Here is a 24476-nt window from a genome sequence, read left to right on the forward strand (position 1 = left end):
TTCTGCAGGTTTACGCAACAAACTGAAATGTCATAAATTACCCAACACACTACTCTATTTAAAGGATGTGTGTAAAAACAATACTGGCCGATTCATTTCTTACTCCATCTCTTCCTTGTTCCTTCTCTTTCAAGTTTATGATTTATCAGAGGGCTGGGATCTCTCACGCTCATTATGACTTTTACAAGAATTCTTTTTTTTGTTTTTTTTGTTCCCACATCAATTTAATAGCGTAACGTGGGGACGTTTTGGACGCGCCTCCTTCAGCACACAGCAATTAGAGCAGTGCCAAGGGTCTGCAAAAAACACAAATGGGACAAGAATGTGTAAGTTTATGAAGAGAAAGAAAACACACAAAGAGCTTACTATAGTATTTCAGTGATTTGTGCAAGCATTATAGTCTCACAAAACACTTTGGGGGGTTTATGAAAATAGTTGAAAAGTGCAAACAACCTATTTACTCACTAGGTCTGATTAACCTGGCTAACACCAGGCTGCTGTGTGCGCTCGAATTATTTCGAACTGCACAACAGCCTGGGGACCATGGCCGACATCTCCGGTGGATTTGGGAACCAATCACAGAGCGAGGAGGGACGGCAAGACGATGACGCGCTATTCGATATATGGAAGCTTGTAGTTTATTTACGGATAATAAAAAAAAAAAAAAAAAAGTTTATTTACGGATCCAACGTGACAGCAGCAGACACGATGGTATTTTTTGATCAAGCTTTAGACCTTGTTCTAAATAGTTTATATTCAAAAGTTTACAGCGGGTACGTCATACGTCATCTCATACGATGATACGATTGGCTGTGGCTACGTGCAGACGCAAGAGACTTTTTTTTTTTTTTTTCGTATCGCCCAATAAACGAGTATGGACGATCGTAAACCACACCTCTCCTACGAGAAAATGAATTGGTGTCCCCAGACTAAATATCACTTGTGATTTTAGTCTGGTGTTAGCCAGGCTAAGGTCTGATGGTACAAATGTGAAAATCAATGCTGAGGTTATCATGCGATTCAATAGACATTTTTATCTCCATTTCCCCAAACTTTCTTACAGTTTGGTCGTAAATAACAAGGTAAAGGTGATTTAAAGCAGCTAACTAGTGCCCCTAGAGGCCATAAGCGCCACTGCAGGTGTCATAGCATGTTACGGTTTTTCACTCATTAATTGTCCGTGAGAGTAAATACTACGTTACTTAGTACTGCTTTAAACGTGTTACTAATCCCCATAATGCAGTGACTTAGCCCCTCTGTGTGGGGTGGTCAATCTGGGGTGACCACTCTGCAACCACCCTTACGCTTTGCCCTATAAATGATCTATATTATGAGTTCTCCAGGAGATTTAATAAATATTCCAGTCAGATTCTTCATTGAATGCTGTAACTGGCCAAAAAATAGATCCGGTATTTGATGAAAACGCAGCAGAGTTGAAAGGATCAGTAACTTGCGCACTGCTGCCACCTTGTGTCTGAACCTTATGAACCCTCGTAATATTACAAAACTATGGTTGAGTAACTGTATACATTGAATCTCTCAATGTCACGACTAAGTTGGTGCTATTTGCTTTTAATATAGCCAGAATAAAAATATGATATTGCCTAATTAAATAGCATTTTAAGAGGGATGCCAAAAAACAAAACAAAACAAACACAAAACATTCATTTCATCATCATTTCCTTTAGTCTTAATGTTATTTAGAAAACATTTCAAATTGGCTAAAAGAGATCAAGTTATCATTTATGTTTATGCAATTGCAAGCAAATCAAAAATGTATTTTAATGTTGGGGATTTTGCAAATGTAATACATTTTCTAGTTATTGTACTTACATGCTAGCAACCAACATATTATACTTAATATTCCATATGTCATTTGTCACCTTTGTATAATGGCAATATTAAATCTGATCATCTTTGGTATTGTTATGCTGTATTTTTGCCGAGCAACTGCACTGCTGCCACCTGGTATCACAACACCATAGTCCCTCTGAAGCTGTCAGGCACTCGTACTGTAACAACTGCACTGCTGCCACCTGGTATCACAACACCACAGTCCCTCTGAAGCTGTCAGGCACTCGTACTGGAACAACTGCACTGCTGCCACCTGGTATCACAACACCACAGTCCCTCTGAAGATGTCAGGCACTCGTACCGTAACAACTGCACTGCTGCCACCTGGTATCACAACACCATAGTCCCTCTGAAGCTGTCAGGCACTCGTACTGTAACAACTGCACTGCTGCCACCTGGTATCACAATACCATAGTCCCTCTGAAGCTGTCAGGCACACGTACTGCAACAACTGCACTGCTGCCACCTGGTATCACAACACCATAGTCCCTCTGAAGCTGTCAGGCACACGTACTGCAACAACTGCACTGCTGCCACCTGGTATCACAACACCATAGTCCCTCTGAAGCTGTCAGGCACTCATACTGTAACAACTGCACTGCTGCCACCTGGTATCACAACACCACAGTCCCTCTGAAGCTGTCAGGCACTCATACTGTAACAACTGCACTGCTGCCACCTGGTATCACAATACCATAGTCCCTCTGAAGCTGTCAGGCACTCATTCTGTAACAACTGCACTGCTGCCACCTGGTATCACAACACCACAGTCCCACTGAAGCTGTCAGGCACTCGTACTGGAACAACTGCACTGCTGCCACCTGGTATCACAACACCATAGTCCCTCTGAAGCTGTCAGGCACTCGTACTGCAACATAAACAGGATGAAAGGTTGAATACAGTGCGATTCTCAAATTTTGATCTGCGACCATAACATATATATATATATATATATGTGCATAGGAACATTTTGATAATTTAGTTGATTTGAAGGAACAAAGCTGTGGAATACCCAGCCCCTCCACACACGTACAGCACCCACAGTGGAGTGTTTTAAGTCTCATCTTAAGACGTAAGACCCACTTTTATTCTCTGGCTTTTAAAACCGCGCGAGTTGTGCCGTCCTCTGTGTCTTTTAGTTTTTACTTATTTTATTGTTTGTATGTATTTTATTGTTTGATTTTAAATAGACAATTTCTTTTTATTGCTTTAAATTACTTATTTAGTCTAGTGTTTGCTCTTATTTTATTGACTGGCGGAGCTACATTGAGATGTTTTTGTGTACTGTTTTTATGTACATTTTTGGGCAGCACTTTGGAACTGTCATGTTGTTGAAATGTACTATAGAAATAAAGTGGATTGGAAGTTTGCATATAATAATGTAGACATTTTGTTATACAGAGCGTAGCATAATATAAGTAAGGAACTGTGAATGCTTTGTATTGCTCCATTGTCCATATTTAACCCAGGGGAAACTTCTGTAGTCAAGTCTTTTTGTGTGTGTTTTTTTCCCCGTCATTGCTTATTTTTGCACAATTTTCAATAGCAATTTACAATCAGTCCATTAAACAATTTTGACATTCGCGCAGTCATGACTTTCCTGAATGCATTCTGCTCATGTGTGTCTTTATGTGTGTTGAGCCCAACGCTGCAACAAAACTCTTTGCTACAAACTGCTCAGCTGTAGGGTTTCTCTCCTGAGTGCAATGACGAGTTGCAAAGTTTCTGACATTTGGAACTTTTGAGTGATTTTGCCTCTGTGTGTGTTCTTGCATGTGCACTTAATCCTGACTTTTGAGCAATTGCTTTTTTACAGATTGAACAGGTTTTTCCCCTGTATGTGATCTCATAGTATAGGCTTACTAGAAACGTTTTTTCACAGATTGAGCAGCTGTATGGTTTCTCATCCATGTGTGTCTCATATGTATTTTTAGACATTGCTTTTGGCTGTATGTTTTCACACAGATTGAACAGATGAAAGGTTTCCCTCCTGTGTGAATTCTAGTGTGAGCTTTTAAATCCTATTTATTCCTAAACCCCTTTTGGCAAACAGAGCAACGCTGTTCCTGTCCATCACTTTTCTCGGTCCCTGACATGTTTCCATTAGCAGTGGTGCTTGTCCCCAGTGTGGAAATGTCTTTGAGGGAGTTGTGTGCCGTTGTTGTGTGTTGTGTGGCTGGACAGCTGAATGGGGATGCACAGGCTTCATCATTGTCAGAAGACTCCTCGCTAAGTTGCTCAGTTTCTGGCTCTAGGTAGATGGCTTCCTCTTGCGTTCCCTCTCTCTGTTCAGTTTCTCTTTGTTGAAGCAGTACATTCACACTAACAGCTGTGGATAAAGGTACAGGCACTGGAAATCTTCTCTTCTTCCTGCTAGACGTTCTGTACTTCTGGCTTCTCTTCAAGTGGAGCCTCCACCATATTCTGCTTCAACCCAAGCCCAGTGCCTGCTGTTGTTGCCTGTGATTCTCCTCGTTGGAGACGCAGTTCCTTCTCATATTCTGCTGTTGTTCTCTTAAACTGCACAAATATATCCTCAGCAGCCGCCCACACATCCATATGACTGTGAGACATTATTACAAACAAACCTTTAGCTCAGAGACAACCCACACAACTGGCTTCTTCCCTTGTAAATGCCGAGTGTTCGAGAGTTCCTGTGCTTTTAAAAACACTGACGTCATCTTTTCGCGCCCCACAGCGGCGCGTAATCTGAACTCAACTGTTGTTGTTAGCGGCTAAAGCTAACAACGGCGAACTTCAAACTTTAAACTTTTCAGATTACATTTGCTTTTCCAGTGTGAGTTGTCTGTCTCAACCCAACCCCAGTAAGGACTTTATCATTATTTTCTTGGACATTAATTCCTTAAAAATGAATTCTGCGTTGGTGAGTAACAAACGTGTTTTATCTGAATTATTTACACTGACTTAGTGTAAATACGTTATGGAAGCTACTACAGTGAGATCACACTATACTATGTGCTTAACTTGTGTTTTTGTGCAGATATTCACATTGATGCAGTATTGAAAGGGTGTGGAATTAAATACGTTTTTTTTTTTAACCCATTCATTTTCTTGTGAAAGTATGCAGTTTCTCTTGTTGTGTGACATTGTAGAATTTCCATAACTGTTGTGTTGTAGCCACTCGGTATCAATGAGGCCTCAGAGTTTCGGAACTTTCCAAAACAATTCTGTGGGAGAAATCGTTTTTGTGAGAAATCTCCAAAACGAAAACTGACAAATGTCTTTCCTCATCAGTATTTGATAGTGATTGGATTCACAAACCTGATATATTATATTTATGGCCGAAATAACATCAAGCTCATGTTTTTCAATATTGTATACATATGTGCTGACAGAGGAGACAATGAACTTTGGGACAGTTTTTGTTTCATGTGGATTCTCCCAGTAATGACTGAGATATAAACAAAAAACTAAACAAAAAAATCTGCAGTTCGCCTGTCACCACCATAGAATTTTCAGTTGCCTCCACCTCAGTTTTAAATTTTAGGCTCTTTAGAATGTTGTGATGTCACGTGAACACAACCTATTAGTGGGATGTTATAATACTGTTAAAGTGAAGTATGTTTGTGGTCACTAGAGCTTATATACCACTGATCAGTGGTCAAATGGTTCGAAAGAAGCCATTCGATGCAGTTCAATCAATGTATTGTACTTTGATTTGTGAAATATCATAAAGTGAGATATTGAAGTCATCATTCTTTTCTTTCTTACTTAAGAAGTTTTGATTTTGGTAACTTAGCTGTTACTTTTGACAGTTCAACCTAAACCAGCTTGTTATGTCAGGTGCACTTACAGTATCTCCTTTTAATGAATTTAACTCCTCATAATCTACTGTGTACATAGCTCTTCCATTTCTGTGGAAAGTTTCCCTCAATAAAACAGTGTTGCTGATTATTAGCAGATTTTTGAGATTTTCATCATGTATCTAAGCACTTCTAAAGAACTGTGTCGAGATGATTAAAGCCCATAGTAATCATAGGCCAATATAATGTATTATACAGTGCCCCTTCACAACAATTTTAAATTGCAATGTTATTTGTAGTATACTGTCCCACACGACACCATTTGAAGACATTTATTTTATTATGATAAAGATAGGTATCTATGTATAAAACACTTTGCAGGTGCAAAAATATACCACAGCTCTAGTTTCTTTCGATTAACCAGCTATTACAGCATGTCTAGCTTTCGACTCCAAATTTATCAAATCGACTCATGATGATGCCCAGCTCGAGCTCCACTGTGCCCATGGCTTCAGTGTGCAGCCTGTATCTGTCCGCCCCGCTGTAGATCGTGTCCGGGCTGCGAAGCTGAGGACCCCCGCCTACAAACGTGTGGGCCAGCTGCTCCTGCCAAGTGCCGAGCGGCCTCCATGTCACACAGTTCATTCGATGATGCCCCGGGCTGGACGGGACGTGGCAATAACCGTACCCGTGCAGCTGGCAGCGCCCGAGCGAGTCCTGGTGCCAGACTTGGAGGTGGATCTTCGGCCATCCTTGCAGTCCTTTGGTCGTGTAGTGTAGATCGATGGGGTGGCTCCAGTACGCCATTTCACCAATCTGCGGGTTGTCCACCTGAGTCTGTCCCTCCTTCAAACCGGACAAAAGTCTCCACGCACCGCCCGTGTGAACCCCCCACTTACAAAACAGGCTGTTCTGCGGGAAGCCACTGGCGCCCACAATTTGACCGATAATATGGAGTTCTGCCATGTTAAAATGTCTGTTAAAAGAGTCTTATCACAAGTGGATTAACATTAGCCTTTAGCTTCCTCGCGTCTCCTTGGCAACGGGAGTTTGCGGTCTTCACATTACCCCCTCGTTTTGAACAGTTTAGGCGCGTTGATCCATTTCAAAAGAATAAGTACGCGCGGTAAATACAATATGTCGATAAAGTTGGGTTGTAGTAACTTGAAGATGATCCAGAGTCGTCAAAGCTGTGTTTTGTTGATTCGTTTAGCATTAGCCATTAGCGTGCAACAAATACCTCAGGGTTTCCTTGGAAACGCAGCTTACGTTTTTCAAGCCCTGAATTTGGCCACACAGGAAGAGTTGTCCTCGTCTAAAATGAAATGTGACGACAGAAGCAAGTGGAAAATACTCTTCTCGAATGAAAAGTAATGTTTTTCCCCGAGGTTGAACAGCGAAAGAAGGAAAAACAAAAAAGCAAGGATTCCCGGTTACAGCTGCGCGTGACGTACTTCCGTTTTACGTTGCAGAAAATAAACTCGAAATAAAAGCGTAGCTAAAGCCATTCTTATCACTTTTTGTAAGCCAAAAGAAAGTTTTGCAAGAGTAAGCTATATACATTACGTTAAAATACTGCTACTTACGTCATCAAATTAACCTTCAAATTGTTTAAAATCACTGCACAACAACTATACTAATTTGGGGAAATTGTTGAACTTTTTTTCCCCTCATTGTTTTGTACCTTGTTGTTATCACCGGACATGTGTTATTTTAAACATCTTCACTATATATATGTATATGTGTACACAAGTATCAATCAGATTGTTATTTTCCCCCAACAGTCCGATCCAACCCTCGAGAGGCATTTTAGGGGCCACAGGGATACTGTAACCAGTGTGGACTTTAGCTGCACCATGAAACAGATTGGTAAACTTTCAAATATGTATTCCTTGGGGGGGGATTGTAACTCGTAATACAAATGTATGAATCCGTTTTTATTGTCTGATTTGTTATCATTTAATTCTTTTAGCCACTGGTTCCTCTGACTCCTGTGTGATGATATGGAATATGAAGCCACAGACCAGAGCCTATCGTTTTGATGGACACAAAGATGCTGTCACCTCTGTGCAGTTTTCTCCATCGGGACACTTGGTAGCTTCTGCCTCGAGAGACAAGAGTGTTCGACTATGGGTGCCCAGCCTGTAGGTGTTCACTATTATTTATTTTTTAACATAGGGGTCAGTCCACCTAAGTTTGTTCACTTGTTGATGGAACGGACTTGACTCTTACAGACCAATTTGATCACATTTGCACAAGAAACACCTGTGGATTTAATGTTCCTTTTTGTCAGGAAAGCCGAGTCGACAGTGTTCAAAGCTCACACTAGCAACGCAAAATGCAGCCGTCACTGAGTGGTGAAAAATGACCTGAATGAGCGTTCCTCAGCTTTAGCGCCATCTAGCGGTTACAATATTCGACGGATATTTATTAATATAGCATCATTAAACGCAGCTTGAATCAAGGAATCCACTGGTGTTTTTAGTTCTTCGGTAGGCCAATTAATTGTTGAGTTATGAATGAGTAAAGTCCACCTGCAGCGTCAAAATCGTGTATCAGAGGTCTGGACCTCGCTCGAAAAAAACACTTTTTTCATCTCGTTTTCCGCGGCAACAAATCACGTTCCCGGACCGTGATATTTTCCAGTCAAACAGAACACGAGTAGCCGAGTCCAATGGTGCTGGTGACTTCTGCATATTTGCTGTAAATCTTGAGATATTGTGGGGGAAAGTCTCTGCAATCGTGGCTGAAAGTGTGGACATTTTTCGAAAAGTCACCATCATGATCATAAAATATAAGAAGTATTCTTTCTTATTTGCGCTTTGGTTTGGGATATAAATGTGATTTTGACCCGCGGCTTTTTGAATGAAGTTATAAAACCTGGCCGCGCCGTCAGCGGCCGCTCTAAACCAGGGCGAGTCCGCGGTGTAGCTAGCGTTAGCTCCGCTCCGCTCCCGCGGTAACGGCCCGACTGTAGCCCAGGTCTGTGGCTGTTTCTGGCCCTGGCACATGCCCTGGCACACCGGGAACCAGCGTGGTCCACAGGGCACCAGCATCAGCCACAGTGTGGGGCTACGAAGCTAGTTTCCCTTGTATAACGTGTCTCGCTCCAAATCCTCTCTGCTCCGCGGTGCGCACTCATTTGCATAAAGCCACAGTGCGGAGTTTTTGAACTACAAATTAGCTCTTAAAACAATCTTATTCACGTGATTAATTTACCAAAATAACAGAAATGCAATAGGATATGTTTTGCTGAATTTCCACTATGAATTTACAAATTAAGTAACTAAAAAAAAAAAAAAAAAGTCCTAAATATTAGCCTTTTTTTTTTTTTTTTTGGAGATCACCATAACTGGCTTATTCAAAAAACTATACAAGATGTCCCAAATCCCCTCTGAAAGAATCTTCTTATCTAATGTACCAACAAAGCTTAAACCATTATTTTAAACATGGATGGTGCATTATTTAGATTTAATCTGCAAAAAATTGCATATTTTAGCATAAACTCTTATTTTTATATATAAACAAATATTACGGAAATACAGCAATACAGTTTTTGTTCAGATTTGTGTTAATAATATACAGCTGAAGTTTAAAATCGATATCACTCACTTTAAATGTTTTCTGTATCCACCTGCAGTGTCTCGCCTTAATTATTTGTTAAAATATGCAAATTGGTTGCATTGTCTTAGCCCACAATTAAAATCTGACATCATATTTGAAATCCTTGACAATTTTCCTTCTTGGATGTGAATTTTGAGAATGATATTTGGGGAAATGGGAAAGTTAGAGAACAAAGAAGCTGAAAATTGTACCACTTTTTGTGATAAATCGGTCCAGACCATATCCTATTGTTTTAATGGAAATCGATTTCACCAAAAGTGGCCGAAAATGAAAACTGAAATGTTTATAACTTTGGAAGTAATTGATGTATTTAAAAAATTCAAAAAGCCTTTTCATCCTCTTGCTGACCTCTACCATCCTATGCTCTTATGAATATTATCTACTGTATTTCAAATTTTCATCTGGCATTGCTACTCACACAGCCACAGTGCGGAGTGTGAGTTTTTCTGGAGACGGCCAGAGTTTGGTCACAGCCTCCGATGATAAAACAGTCAAAATCTGGACGGTTCACCGACAAAAGTTTCTCTTCTCTCTAAATCAACACATTAATTGGGTCCGCTGCGCCAGGTTAGAATTTCTTATCTTTTCTTCATCTTCATCTTATCTTGTGTGTGAACAGAAAACATTTACTATCCTAAACTGGCATGGCTACTTGTATTTCAGTGATTGTAGAAACATACCATGCTTTTGAAATACCAAAGGGATTAAGTTTTAATATGTGAGTCATTCTGGTGTGTCAAGTGTGTAAGCTTTGTCTTGTACATTTATTTTGCAGGTTTTCTCCTGATGACCGTCTGATTGTATCGACCAGTGACGATAAAACTATAAAGTTGTGGGACAAAAACAGTCGAGAATGCATTCACTCATTTTATGAATACGCAGGGTAAGTTATCTACCATTCAAATATATAGTCACAATATTTTTTAGTAACTTTCTTTTTTTTTTTTGAAAGATATTCCAACCACGTTGACTTCCATCCCAGTGGAACATGTATTGCCGCAGCCAGTACAGACAACTCTGTGAAAGTGTGGGACATCAGGTCGCATAAGATGCTACAGCACTACCAAGGTGAGAATTACTTTATTTTAAAGTAGAATCACTGTCAACTATTCATGAACAAAATACCTAATGAATGTGTCACTTTTAATTGCATTTCTGACTTCTCAGGGGATGCAAGGTCACAAGTATTACAACAAGTATTACTCTCACGTACGAGGTTCAGAAAGTTTACTTATAATTCGGCTAACTCTACCAACACAAATAAAAACATACCCGACTTTAAACTATGTACTATGTACAAGCTCCAGCCAGCAGAGGGAACCAAAGCATCTCAAATGATATTCGCTCCATTTGTGTTTACTGGTCCAAATTGCACTCTTATAGATAAACAGTGGAGACTTAAATGTAAGTTTGTTTTGTCCTTGTCTAGTACACAGTGGCGTAGTGAACAGTTTGTCATTCCATCCCGCCGGGAACTTCCTCATAACTGCCTCCAGTGACTCCACGGTGAAGGTCCTGGACCTGTTGGAGGGAAAGCTGCTGTACACGCTTCATGGTCATCAGGTAAAGCATCACAAACCTAACAACAATCTGCAATCACACGCACTGCTGTTACTTTTTATAGTTTATATGTGAGTATGTGATTTCATCCCGTCGGTCCAATATTGTGCATTATTCAGACTATATAAAATACTTCACAATTGGGAAAAAAGGGTACAAGCAGTTCAATACTATATGTTCTGAATCTGAGCATAGATAATGTTTGCCATTTTTTTCTACTTGACTGAAGCGGTTTAAGCAAAGCTATTTGTAAGAAATGATTTACAGTAGAGTCTGATGAAGATCTCTGCAAGCACAGTAGAGCGCCACCTCATGACATCATCAGGTGGGGGACTAGCGCTATTTTAAAAGAAGAATGGTCATATATGCAGGATAAGGAATTAGACAAATTACAATTCTAGGTGTGTTTTTCACGAGGGAACAATCAACGTAAAACGTGTTCAAAGGACTTATGAAATAATACAATGTTTGGCTGTGAAATTTGTTTCTGAAATTTTATTTCAACAAAAGCACATGATAAAAAGCATTGAGTTGCCATTGGTACGTAGGAGATGCTCAAGAGAATACAATTGTGAGTCCATGATGTAAAGTCAATCAATCAATGTTTTGTATAGCCCAATATCACAACAGGAGTTGCCTTTCAGGACTGCACAAACATTAAAGCGATGAATCAGAACAATAAACAAGACAACGTGAAGTTCAGGCAAATGTAGTGTCCAGGCAAACCTAATGTGACGAGCCTCAGGGGCCAATATTGTATCATAATTAAAAGACAAAGTGTACAGTGTGAAGAGCAAGAGGATCACGCTCAGTGTACCGTACTTCCTACAGCAGTGTTCCTCCTTTGCTTTAGGCTGTGGGTTAGAACTTTACCTCACTGACCTGATCATGAGCCAATTCAAGGAAGTACGTTTTGAGCCTAGTCTTGAATGTAGAATCACTAGTAGCCTTAGATTTGAGAGCGAAGTGCACTGGTTGGCTGATATGGAACGATATGGCCTTAAATGTGAGGAACAGGATTTTACGTTGGATTCTGGACCCAACAGGAAGCCAGCGGAGAGACTTTAGCACAGGAGTAATGTGTTCTCTTCTCTTTGTCCGCGCCAACAATCTGTTGTCAAGTGTCTATAAATGCTTTTTCGAACACTGTGGATGCCAATCTCGCGATGGGTCAGCCCTCCTCTTCCCTTGTTTCCATTGCTGTGAACTGAATGCAGTAGAGTGTATCCAACGTGTTTTTTATTGTTTGAAAAGTGTGTAGAGTGTGCTTAGACACCTCTTTATGATGTGGTGTATTTTAGTACTTGCAGAAGAGCGGGCGGCCCACTCGCAGATGACTCATCTCGGGGTTGTTGGAAGGAAACACTGCCTCCGTTATTTTTTTTTATTTTTTTTTGGATCTTCTCTTTGTTCTGTCTCTGTCTGTGTCCAGTGCACTCAGTCCACACGTGGCCTTGGTGTCTTTGAAAACGGATCGTATTTATAGTTTTCCTTTTTATTACGGTCACAGTGACCTTTGCTATAACCTCAGTTACAGCTCTATTATAAAATCATCACAATGTTACGCAACTTGGGATAATGATTTTGAAAAAGGTGATCCAGACTGATCCATGTTTGTCCCATGATGCAAGTTTGTCCCACATACATTTCTTTACATGCAAATAACACTAAAGCTTGTCATTTCATCTTACTAATACCATGAAAGACATCCTTCTCTAAATACCAATTTCCCCCTCCGCCTCCATTGTTTCTCCTTCTGTACTACCCTTACTGGCGACTGTGCCAATCTGCTGTCAGTGCCTGTAGTGCCGTTGTCTCAGTGGAAACATACCTCGAGATGAGAGCACCCCATCTGCTGTGCGTGGGCCCCAGGTTCAGCTCCCCGGTATGCACTTGTACGAGCTGCAATGAGTACTGCTAATTTAGTTTAATTGGTCTCGGGGCTGTCATTGAGGGAACAACACAAGTGTTCATCTTGTACATATGGGAATTTTGGGCTGTAATAATGCAAGTTACTCCCCAACAATTCAAAATAATAATCATTTCTGAGGTTTGTATTACACTTTGTTGATACGCTGCTCAAATGTTTTAAAATATCTGTACATTTTCACTCTTTAAAACAACGAACGTCTACACATCTTACTTACTCTCCTTTTATCCTCTTAACCCCCGCCTTAACCGAGCGCATTTTCTCCAGTTCGGCTTTACCCAAATCTAAAAGCTGCTCGACTGGAGAGCAACAGCGTAATGCCTCATTTTTTGTCACGTCTTGACCGCGTTTTGTCATGTTTTTCCAGTGTTTTTGTCAAGTGTTATAGAACCCTTTGGGATTTACACTACTGTATAATGACTCTTGATCTGGCTCAACAAGTCCTGCCTGACCCGATACAGTTTATGATACTAAAATACATCAACTTTTTAGTAATATAGCGGCCTCTGAGTATCAAGTTTTTGGTTTAGTAAATCTTGAACAAAACTCCAAACAAATCAATTATGTGCAATACCAATGGGGGCTGCCATGTATTAATCGTGACCTTATAAACAGTTACTAAAATCTAGCATCACCCCAGACACTTTTTGTTTTCTTTTTATTGTTTCATGTGGAGAAGTTAAGTGCTTCTTTCTTTCTTTCTTTCTTGCTTTCTTTCTTTCTTGCTTGCTTTCTTGCTTTCTTGCTTGCTTTCTTTCTTTCTTTCTTTCTTGCTTGCTTTCTCTCTTTCGTTCGTTCTCTCGCTCTTTTTTATTTATTTCTCTCTTTCTTTCTCTCTCTATCTCTCTTTCTTTCTCCTTTCTTTCTCTCTTTCTTTCTTTCTTTCTTTCTCTCTCTTTCTTTCTCTCTCTTTCTCTCTCTCTCTTTCTCTCTCTTTTTCACTTCTCATTCTGTCTTTCTTTCTTTCTTTCTTTCTTTCTTTCTCTTCTTACTCTCTTTCCACTCATTTGCAGTGGTACAGTGGCAGCAGCAGCAGGCGTTAGTCAGAGCTGAACACTCTGTCTGTCAGGCCCGCCGCGTTGCCATGGCGACGCTGCTCTCAGGTGCTTCTGGGAAACACAAACTAAAAAAAAACCTAAAACTGGCCCGGCTTGTGCACATCCCACCTCAGTGCAATTTTTATTTTAACTGTGTGTGGATTTGAGATAAAAAATAAAAGTTGATTCTTCTTCTTATTCATAGCAGCTTCTTCCTTCTGTGACACATCCCTTCATTACATGGAGTCTGTAGTACATTATTGTGTTTGAATGAAATCTATGTGCTTGTGTCGCTGGATTCTCCATAAATAATCCTTCTGTATCTAGTATCTGTCTTTTCTTTTCCTGTTTCCTATAGGGTCCAGTAACCTGTGTAGCTTTTTCCAAAAACGGAGAATACTTTGCTTCTGGGGGCAATGACGAGCAGGTGATTTAAACTGGCTTCATCCTATTTTGCAATTTTGATGTTTTATCATAACCGTCCGATGCTTTTGTTGAGCAGCTGCTGGTGTGGAAGACTAACTTTGACGCGGCTGAGTTTGGAGACGGCATTGGGCAGCAACACAGGAGCCGCTCTGGCACTCGAGCCCCGACTGCTCACATCACGGTCAGCTCAGAGCCGGCGCAGCGGAGCCAGGTACGTGCAGCACAGACGCCGCGGGAAAGAGGGGCCCCATCGAGCTCCATCAGCTCTATGATTCTAGGATGAAATGATGGAAGTCCAATGCGGCCAGACATTTTCAAAGTAAAGGTCCAAAAGGAAGATCTGCAAATGTTGAATCTGATTCCACACCATAAAATCAATTTGTTTTTTTTGCTCTAAATTTGCTCTAAATTGGAAAAAAAAAAAATGGTTGCATGTAAGGACTATACAATGCTTCTTTTATCTATTTATGTTTTCCTTTCTGTAGTGTCCTTTGTGTGAACAGCCATAGCCTTCTCTGTGGTAGCCACTTTAACAGTTGGATTTCCAGCCGCCATCAATTCCATATCGACAAACTAGACACTCAAACCCATGGGAGTTCTCCTTTAAGTGTCCAATAACACTGTATATAAGTATTCCACCCCATTCAAATATTCCATCAAATCGCTTTGCTATATGTAACAATCGGAAAGCCCTGATGAAGACCGCCAAATAGTTGGGTTTACATTTGCAAAATAGATGAAATATTATGATTAATTACTTATCCAACCAAACACAAAACAACAAGTGAAATAGAATTAAATTGAATTAAAGCTAAACTAAAAGGCGGAAAATAGTGTCGCAATTACCGATGTTAAATTATTGAAGAAGACTCTTGTCGGCTGGTGCGGAGTGGAGCAGTGCTTCAAATTTCAGCTCTTTGTCTCCCCCAGTGTTAGTTACATCTACAAGGGCACTGCCAAGGTCTTCCCAGGATCCTCTTTCACCCATTGATTTTTTTTTTTCAGTTTCAAGATCCACCCACGGCCACTTTAGAAATCGCTATCGTTACTGGGAAAAGAGTCGAGGGTTCTGGGCCGTTGTTTCAAAGCAAGAATAATTCAAATGGACAATCTCAAAACTTGATTTAAATGGCGAGACACTGCAGTTAAATCAACAAATAATAACAATTTAAAAGGGGGGTTATGCCAAACTAACTTTTTAGAGGTTATGACAATGTTTTCTCATCAAAAACATACCTGGAGCTGTGTTTCGACCCACTCACACATCTTTGACTTATCTTTCAACTCTTGGCACCGAGGCAGCTCCCATAGGTCAGGTTGGCCCACAATGGCGGCGCGCTCAGTCACAGCGGTTCAGGACTAACCCAAGGCCTGAACGCAATTTCTTTGTGCAATTGTACAGCGACAAATAAAGCACTTACTTACTTATTTAAAGTTTACATAAGGAAGGAAAACGTATAGTGTGTCAGAGCTCCATAGCCTAACCACTGAGGCAACCTAAGATTTGATATCATTCTGTGATGTTATGATAAATACTGTAGGTGAAGTAATTGTTTAATCATTCTCCAATTTATGTTTTTTACCTGTTCTCAAAGGTAAGTGCCACTATTAATAGCCCCAAGTACAAAGCGTCTGGTCTGCATTAATAAACCGCTGCTAATGCCTCAGACGGACACGTAAGAGCTGTTATTCTGATTCTCTGATAGAGCGCCATTATTTCCTCCCACCGCGCTGAAACCCATTTGTAAATAGATTTTAATAGCATCTCCACTCAACAGGCGCTATCGCAGACATGCTTAGCGGCCTAATTAGAAAATGGGCAGCCAGGCCACGCAAAGATATGATTTGTAACATTACAAAATCTGTCTGGGGGAGAAAAAAAAGTACCTTTTTAAAATTCAAAAACTGCAGTCTGAAGGTTGTGCACTAATGGAAAAGTAGAAAAAAGAAAAACAATACCTGTGTTACTTAAGATGTGATGTACCATGAGCTGTGTTCTGGACATGCTTTTAGGTACTGTATATGATGCAGTAACTGGGCACTGTCATTATCAGTAGGTTTCACATGTTCCATAAAGTGCCTTTGTTGAACCAGCTCACCTCTGCTAATGGCCCTACTTTACAATATAAGAGTGCATGGACCTTCTGGTCTTCATGTTGTAAATAATAACAGCAACATGTTTTTTTAATATACATAGCAACATTATAACAAGGAGCTAGAAATGTCCTTTCATCTGAAATAGTAATTACCGGTAGTAGTTTTTGTTCCTGGACTGATTGTTTTACAGAATACAAATCCATAACAAAGTGATCGTAATGTTGCCGAAACATCAGTTTGTTTTTTCTAGTATTTTAAAAGCGCCACAAATCAAAGTGCAGTCACTTTGATTGTTTTTTCATGGGCTATTTACAGTAGATGACATCCTCCTTTATTACCACACTCAATGTCACAACTTAATAATTCAGTAAAACACGATTTCATTGGGACCAAACATATCACCAAGATTGTTGCACCTCTCCAGGAAGCCTGAATTGATATGCCAAAAAAGAAAACAAAAACATATTGCACTAGGGCTGCTCGATTATTGAAAAAATAATAATCACGATTATTTTTGTCATAATTGAAATCAGAATTATTCAAACGATTATTTGTTCCCTATAAAAAAAGGTCTTTATTTTATTTATATATTTATTCATAAAAAAAAAATATGCTGAATATTTTCTGTTTTCTGAACAGTCATAAAAGTACAAATGATTTCAAGTTTGCCTCGATTAAGGAGAGGTCTCTGTTTCACACCTGCCCCCTGCTGGCCAGCCCTCACACCTGCGCAAGTAAACTGAGCAGCACTGTTTTTGTTTTGTTTTTCGTTTGGAATAATCAAAATTGTAATCGAATTTCGATTAATTGCACAGCCCTATATTGCACAATCTCACATTAATAAATACAATAGAAAAATTGCAGTTCCATCATACTCCAGTTGTGCACCATTTTCACTCCTTTAGTCCAGACAAATTTTAGATTTGGGGTAGCTTTATCAGAACCACAGTGAATAATAACATAACATAGATTTTTATTTAGTTTTTTCATGGTGACCCTCACTCAACCTATATGTTTGCGAATCATTTGAGTCAATAATCGATGTGTTTTGGAACTCACTGATACCACCACAATGTTCTTTGTGTTTAAAGACAAGTATCTATGCTGTCAGAAGTGTAAACTGAGCACAATGAGCTTTCACTTCATAGTGGCTCATCATCTTTATTTCAGTAAGCATTTGTCAGATGTGTCATTTGAACCAATGCCTCCGTCTGCACCTGGAAGTCCCCGCTTCCCAGATTTCCTCTTTCATTTATTATTTAGTCATTCATAATTTATTATTAATACTGCCCCTTTCATCTCTGATAATGCGCAGAGAGTCTTACACACGTGTCGCCGGAAAGTAAACCAGGAAATAAATGGCGCTATTTCTTTAAGCTCTCAAAGCAATTACATCTGCTCATTGGGTACGAGGAAGTGTGGATACATTTATAAATGACTTGAACCATAACACTTTGGAGAGGCAAAGCTGTCAGTCTGTAAAGGTGCTGTTTCAAACTGCTATGGTGTAGTGTTTGGCCTCAATATATTACTATAGTTACAGTTATTCTGCTAAATTGGGTTGATGATTAGACAAATATCTGTAAAATAGCTATATTGCTTAAAGAAGAACTAAGTAACTTAAAAATAAATCCTTTCCGTAGTCCCTCTGGGGTTAATACAAGTGTTAATGGGATGATTGAGGGGTCTGTCTCCCCCTGGTGTCTCTGGCCAGAAAACCACCCTTGCAACGTTCCCTGCTCCGGGTTGGAGGCGCAATACACACTAATGGAACCACGAAGAAGAAGCTAATAGGCTAATGGGCAAAGCTAACTGCGGGCTAGCGCCACTTTAGCAGTATTTACAGCCAGGTTTGAGTGAAATAACTGATCTCCATTGTGTAATTGTGTTGTGGCCCGATGTACAATATCCCTCTCTCCCTTTATCTTTTCTGTCAGCGTAGTATTTACTCTCACGGACAATTCAGAGTCAAAAAAACCTCAACATGCTACAACACCTGCAGTGGTGCTTATGGCCTCTAGGGGCATGAGTTACTTAGTTCTGCATTGATGTTTTGCCATAAATTGATATTATTATTTGTTTAATTACTCATGATTTATAGTAAGGATGCACCGATACAATTTTTTCCAAAACCGATACGAGTACGAGTACTTGGATTTAAGTACTCGCCGATACCGAATACCGATACGAGTACAAGGCATTTTCTTCAACATTCTTACTTTTTTCACAGCAGATTGGTTTGTAATTAGTAGATTTACTCATGTACATTTCCTTAGGTAAAGTAGGCTACACATTTATCATATTAGAATTGTGCTGATGCCACTTATTTATTTATTTTTATTTTCATTCGATATAATTTGTAATTTTTATTGCACTGTCCATCATAGACAGAAAAGCCCATGTCCAAAAGCTCCCAGTGCCTGAGCTTTATTCATTTATGTATTTTTATTTAACAATAGTATTGAGATGTTACTTAAATGGTCTCTTTTCGTCTTCTTCGTCTACTTCAGCTCCTGTAGATTTTCTCGTGTGTTTGTAGTAACTTAGCGAGTAGTTACAGCGTTTTCATTGTTCTGCTGCAGCTCATTTTCCCTCAATATAAACATGCTGTATGTCTTTAATTTGCATTTTCTGAGGACTTTTTAGTCGCTGGGTTAGTTTTTCAGATGAATAAACCCCTGGGCATAAAACGGCGTCAGAGTGGCCAAAACTGCTAGCCGCGAGTTAGCATCGTTAGCCTATATGTTGTAAACACTGCAGACGTTGCAGCACTAACAACATTAAGCTCTGGTTAAATCCAGCACAGACTCTGGTTTAGAGAGCGCAGTCTGTAATAAAGTCACCTCTATGTGGATTATTGTATTTCCACTAAAGAATTCTCCAGTTTGTTGCTATCTTCTCTCCTCAGCTGAGAGATGCGCCTCGTAGGTGCGCCTCGTAGGTGCGCCTCATAGGTGCGCCTCATAGGTGCGCCTCATAGGTGCGCCTCATAGGTGCGCTGGCCGCACATCAAATGGTATCGGTTTCTGGTATCGGGACCTCATGAATGAGTACGAGTATGTGGTATCGGCCCGATACCCGATACTGGTATCGGTATCGGTGCATCCCTAATTTATAGTGCTGTATAAATTGATGCATTGTATTGTCGCGGTTCCACAAGCCTCCTCTCTCTAAGTGTGGGTCTCTGTTTGCACAGCTACAATAATAACTAGTGTCTGTGTTTGTCATCCAGCGCTGACAGAAGCATCGACATAATCCCCCCATCACCACCAGTGTTTTCGTCCTAACCCCTTACCAGGACTTGATCTAGGAGTAAACCAGGTCTAAACTGGGATTAAGCTACGACTAAGAAAGTCAAAACGATCCAGGGCTAAATGAGGACTACATTAGAACGAAAACAGGACAGGGGCTGCTCTAAACAAACATGAATCTGTTTTATCTTGAACTACACTGTGCCTTATTCTGCTTTGAATCCGGGGTAAACCAGAGTCCGTTTTGGTAAGATTATAGCTATTAACACATGGCGGAGCCCTGCGTTTTACGAGAAACATTCTCACAAGTTCAAAGATTTCCTCCAAAGCGCCAACACATGTAGTCATTTCTAAGTTGTAACAGGTGTAAAACAAACCGTTTTGTGTGCGGATGAAAGCAGGGCTTATCAAGGATGTAGCGCAACTAAACCCGAGACTAAAGCAGGACTTAAACTCTGCCTAAAGCAGGTCTGAAGCTGCCTCAGCCCTCCCCAGCCTCTGCTCCTGTCTCCTCCTGCCTCACATCTGGGTCTGTGCACTCACGTGTTTCGACAGACGAGGCTCACGCTGCTCTCTGCACTGCACACACACACACTCCACATGAGAGGCTGAGGGGATGAGGACTGCAGCAGCTCAAGCATCTCCCTCTGCCTTTAGTGTGATTTAGTTGCCATTTATTACACTTCTATCATTTAATATACAGACCCTGCCAAAATAAGCCTTTAGTGTCCTACTTACAGAAATTATACAGGGGATTTTATCATTACATTTTACACGTGTGCATATTCCAGCTATTAAAGAGTATCACATTACCGTATTTATAATGGATATCAGATAGTCCATGGCGTGACATATTTCGTAATCACGGTATTTTGAAATTCTCTGTGAAGGAAAGATCACTATTTGAGAAGATCATGTACGGTTATTGCTGTTCTCTGAGGTTGTCCACTCCCAAGCGTAGATTGATGAGGACACCAAGACGGCTTTTTCTGATGACCACATTATGAAAACAATAACTAATCTAGTTATTCGTAAATTATACGCCTTACATTGCCCTAGACGATGTCTCTCATGGAGCAGATTAAATGTAGTTGTTTGTCAAAGTTAAGCCAGTGCAATATCCATTTCTTGACCACAATACCATATAACTAATGTATAGGTTTAGCGTACGTTTTGCACTGCATGCCCTCCCTGATGATTCCTTTTTTTGGTGATGTATCTACTCAAAGATCAAACATCATTTCACATTGTATAGATTAAATGTCGTGTTTGGTTGGAATGACAAGCGGTTTGGTACCCACAGCTGCACATGATAGCTTGTGACAGCAGGGACAAAGGGAGCAGGAGCAGGGGGTGTGACGGAGCGCACTGAGGAGAAGACACCGATGAAGTCAAAGACGCCTCGTGGTCTAGTGGAGCGAGAGAGCTCCGCTAAAGACGGGGAGGAAGAGAGAGGGAAAGAGCAAAGAGGGCCAGGGAGATCGAATGGTACAGTATGCGTTATCACTGTTGTCACAATACAGGCGTCTGGGAAATATACAGTTTTCTTCTTTTGGTTTTCCTTGCAAAACTGCCATTTAGTGCTCATATATCTAAATCATGACCAACCAGGACCAAGCCAAGGCTGTATATGTATTTACAAAAGAGTTGCAAGCATACAGGATAGCAGCTTACATATCTGTGACACCATAGCCGCAATTTATTTTCAAACCACTGCAATAGAGACAATAAGATGACCTCATTCGATACAATTAGCGTGAATAGATGCAGATTAGAAATAAGAGGATATCATTAGCGAGACATGGCATCAGTTAATGGTTGAATACGCTCCACTTCTCTTCAGTCTGCGTGAGCTACAGCCTTGCCCACACGTTCAGTCAGAGCCAACACACTTCAGCATTCATTCATCATAAAGCATCACAAGAGCTTTAATTAATTAGATGTCTCAGTACAATTAAAGACTGGGCTGTGGATGCCAATAGCTCGCTGCGTATTCTCCATTTGTCTTCATTTGAACGCTTTATTGCGAATGCGAACGATAAAGACATGTAAGCGATAATGTAATGGCGGCAGAGGTTGCAGCACTTGTAGTTATCACAGTAGTGGACCCATGTTTGTATTTGGGGGGGGGGGATATGTTGGAGGCGGCCTTGTTTCTGGACGGCAGCAGCGTTGATAAATGGGTTTTCTTTGCAGTCTTCCTCGCTGTGTATTGACAGATCACACGCTCAGGACAGCAGTTTAATCCGAGCCCGAGGAGAGTTTCCACTGTTGGTTTTTCCACTCCAGGTGATGCATCAGGGCCGCCTGTGTGTTTGGCTGCGCAGATGACAGGTGTAAGGTGTTGCCGCTTTCAACAGACGGGCTGCAACAATAGAAGGCTTACACATCAGTGGTGTAAAAATGCGTGAAGGCGAGACGCGACATGGCGAGATTTATCATTGTGTGTTTGTAAGTAGTCAAAACAATGGTGCTCACTTTACCCGAATACTTTAGTAGTAGATATGTTTCACAAGTGGCACCCAAACGCACTGGGTGTCTGTAGTATGTCAAGGACTTGTATTAATTGACAAGAGAGGAAGGCAGCAGAAGAAACAATACAGAGGGCTATATTATTTGAAACAGACAATGTGGATTTAGACTGTCAAACACAATGGCCGCTGGCTGCCCTGCTTTTTGACCACAAACGTGGGGGCCGCCATTGCTCCGCCGTTGCTGCACTACCTCCATATCGCCGCTAGGCCCCCATTGAAAAACATTGGACTTTAGACACGTTAAAAACTACTTTAAAGCCTGGTTTCAATTGTTTCAACACTAGACTAGGCTAGATATTCCTCCTGAGATAACGCTGGGTTAATCACAATATATGAAACCAGGCTGGTTTTCGTAATATGAATTTTTGAAATCTCGTCCTTAATGAGGGTCGGACTGTTAGCATTGGAGCAGCCCGAGCTACACGTCACGCAAGGGCGGAGTCTACGGTGAAGATCCCGCCCTTATGACCTTTTTAGGAACATGCTTCATCAGAGCTGGGGAGGGGGAGTCTGTAAATCCGCCATCAATTGCCCCACGGCCGTGGTCATTCTGGTAAACGGGGAGGAGTGAGGAGAAGTCGTCCATTTTTTCTACAGTCTATGGTCAAACATCAGAAAAACCCTCCCCTAACCCTCAAAAGATGAATAAATAAAAAAAAGAAGAAATAAAAGAAAAAAAACATTCAGGAGCTTTTTGATTCTTCAGGTCAGGATCTTTAGACATTAGAGATGATTATATTTATGCTTTTGTTTTAGTTATGCATTAGTTTCTGGTTTAAGCATGGTTTACACCCAGTTTTGACAACATTTTGTTTTGTCCTGATTTGATTTTGATTCTGGCCTGGTGGTGAGGTTAGATATTTCTATCTGTAAAACGTCCACATTGTTTTTTGTTTTTTTTGCCGTCATTTGCCGTCCTTTTTGCGAACTGCATTTGTGGTTTCTGTTTCGCTGGATGCTTTTGTTCGTCTTTGCCGTGTTTTTGTGGGGTTTGGCGGATTGTTTACTGCAGGGAGTCCATAATGAAGAAGCAGCTTTTTAAGAGTAAATGAACAGCCACCAGCAGCACAGTTGATGCGTCACAAGAGGCGTAACAGGAAACAAAAAAGGGACAAAGGAGAAGACGGTGAAAGACTGTTGTGGAGTGGAGGGAGCTGCGCAGGAGGAAGAAGAAGAAGGAGGTGCTGACCAGTGCAGGACACCACGCTCTGGAACAGGGACAAACCCAGGAGCCGTTTCAGAGGATCAGAGGAGACTGAAGGTCAGGTTGACCCACAGTGGCGCGGCTCAGTTACAGCGGCTGAGGACTAACCCAACACCTGAACACTATTTCGTTGTACACTTGTACCTTGACACATAAAACACTTACTTATCTTTTTTATGAGCAGATAGCAAGGCTCAGGTTGGTGGCTAACGGGTCTGTATTGCTGTGTTTAAACTTCATAACTTTGGCATCACTTTTATATAATGTGTCGTTTTCATCTAATCTACTGCCAGGTTCTTCTGTTGCGTAAACTGGTAATAGGAGCATCCTATGGCACTCAGGCCAAGACTGTAAGGAATCCCTGCTAATTTAATCACTCTTTCTCTCTCTCTAACTGAGTTTCTCTCATATTCCTTCTATATTTCCCTCATACTTCCCTCATTCTCTCACTCCTCTCTGTCTGTCTCCGCACATCAGACGTGGCGGCAGACGATGGCTCATCTATCAGCCTCATTTAGAAGCAGGACACTTTGGCGTTGCACTCGCGCCTCGCTGAGCTGTTGTGTCTTTCCGCAGACCTGAGTACAGCAGACAGGTTGGACATGTGGAAAGTCTGCATAATCTGTACAAGTGTATTTGCAGCCCTTATTATGGAGAAACGTGGTCACTGAGCTTCATGTCTGGATGTCTCACTGAATTAATCACAGCAGGGGCAGACGGACTGTGAGCCGGGTTTACAAGGGAGAGAAAGAGTGCTGTTATTACTCTGTTTAAGAATGTAGCATCAGAAGAAGCCTGACATACAGTCCACAAGTGGCTGTATCAGAATCAGAAACGCTGTATTTATCCACAAGGGGACGTTCGTTTTTTTTTAAATTATTTACAGTTATGCTATTACTGAGAGAAGATTAAACAAAAACAAAACACATAAAAAAGTATTAAATGAATAATATCTAATACAAAATACAAACTTTGGCATACACTGAATGGAAATCCCGAGTGAGAAGAGACCTCACCACACAAGCAAATGAGATGGCAAGATTAAGTCAACTATAATAATAGCTGTGTTATCTGTTATCTTTATATAACTTTATAAGCTTTTCAAAACATTTTATTGTAGTTCATTATTGATTCCTTCCACAGTCTTAGTCTAAACGTTCTTGCTTCCTTCTATACAGTCCTAGGGCTGACTGAC

The 24476-nt window shown here is 40.7% G+C and overlaps 2 protein-coding genes across 2 annotated transcripts in view; one reads left to right on the forward strand and one right to left on the reverse strand.

Moving 5' to 3' along the window:
* Positions 1 to 4618: 4618 nt before the first annotated feature.
* The window catches only part of poc1a (POC1 centriolar protein A), a 30503-nt gene continuing 10645 nt past the window's right edge, over positions 4619 to 24476 (forward strand). The window contains exons 1-10 of the mRNA XM_079578887.1: positions 4619 to 4738; positions 7403 to 7487; positions 7591 to 7762; positions 7912 to 7964; positions 9665 to 9809; positions 10018 to 10125; positions 10195 to 10310; positions 10672 to 10805; positions 14128 to 14196; positions 14272 to 14406. Of these exons, the coding sequence (XP_079435013.1) occupies positions 4724 to 4738; positions 7403 to 7487; positions 7591 to 7762; positions 7912 to 7964; positions 9665 to 9809; positions 10018 to 10125; positions 10195 to 10310; positions 10672 to 10805; positions 14128 to 14196; positions 14272 to 14406 (1032 nt within the window). The 5' untranslated portion in view covers positions 4619 to 4723. The remainder of the gene's footprint in view (positions 4739 to 7402; positions 7488 to 7590; positions 7763 to 7911; positions 7965 to 9664; positions 9810 to 10017; positions 10126 to 10194; positions 10311 to 10671; positions 10806 to 14127; positions 14197 to 14271; positions 14407 to 24476) is intronic.
* b9d2 (B9 domain containing 2) lies at positions 5952 to 6997 on the reverse strand. The gene has a single exon (XM_079578990.1). It carries the CDS (start codon positions 6582 to 6584, stop codon positions 6057 to 6059), a length of 528 nt encoding a protein of 175 aa, XP_079435116.1. The 5' UTR covers positions 6585 to 6997; the 3' UTR covers positions 5952 to 6056.

The sequence above is a fragment of the Gobius niger genome (genome assembly GCF_951799975.1).
Source record: "Gobius niger genome assembly, chromosome: 20".
NCBI classification, from domain to species: Eukaryota; Metazoa; Chordata; class Actinopteri; order Gobiiformes; family Gobiidae; genus Gobius; species Gobius niger.

What these genes read in the sequence shown, in the direction of transcription:
- b9d2 (XM_079578990.1), bottom strand. Translation starts at nt 6,584, where the DNA reads ATGGCAGAACTCCATATTATCGGTCAAATTGTGGGCGCCAGTGGCTTC.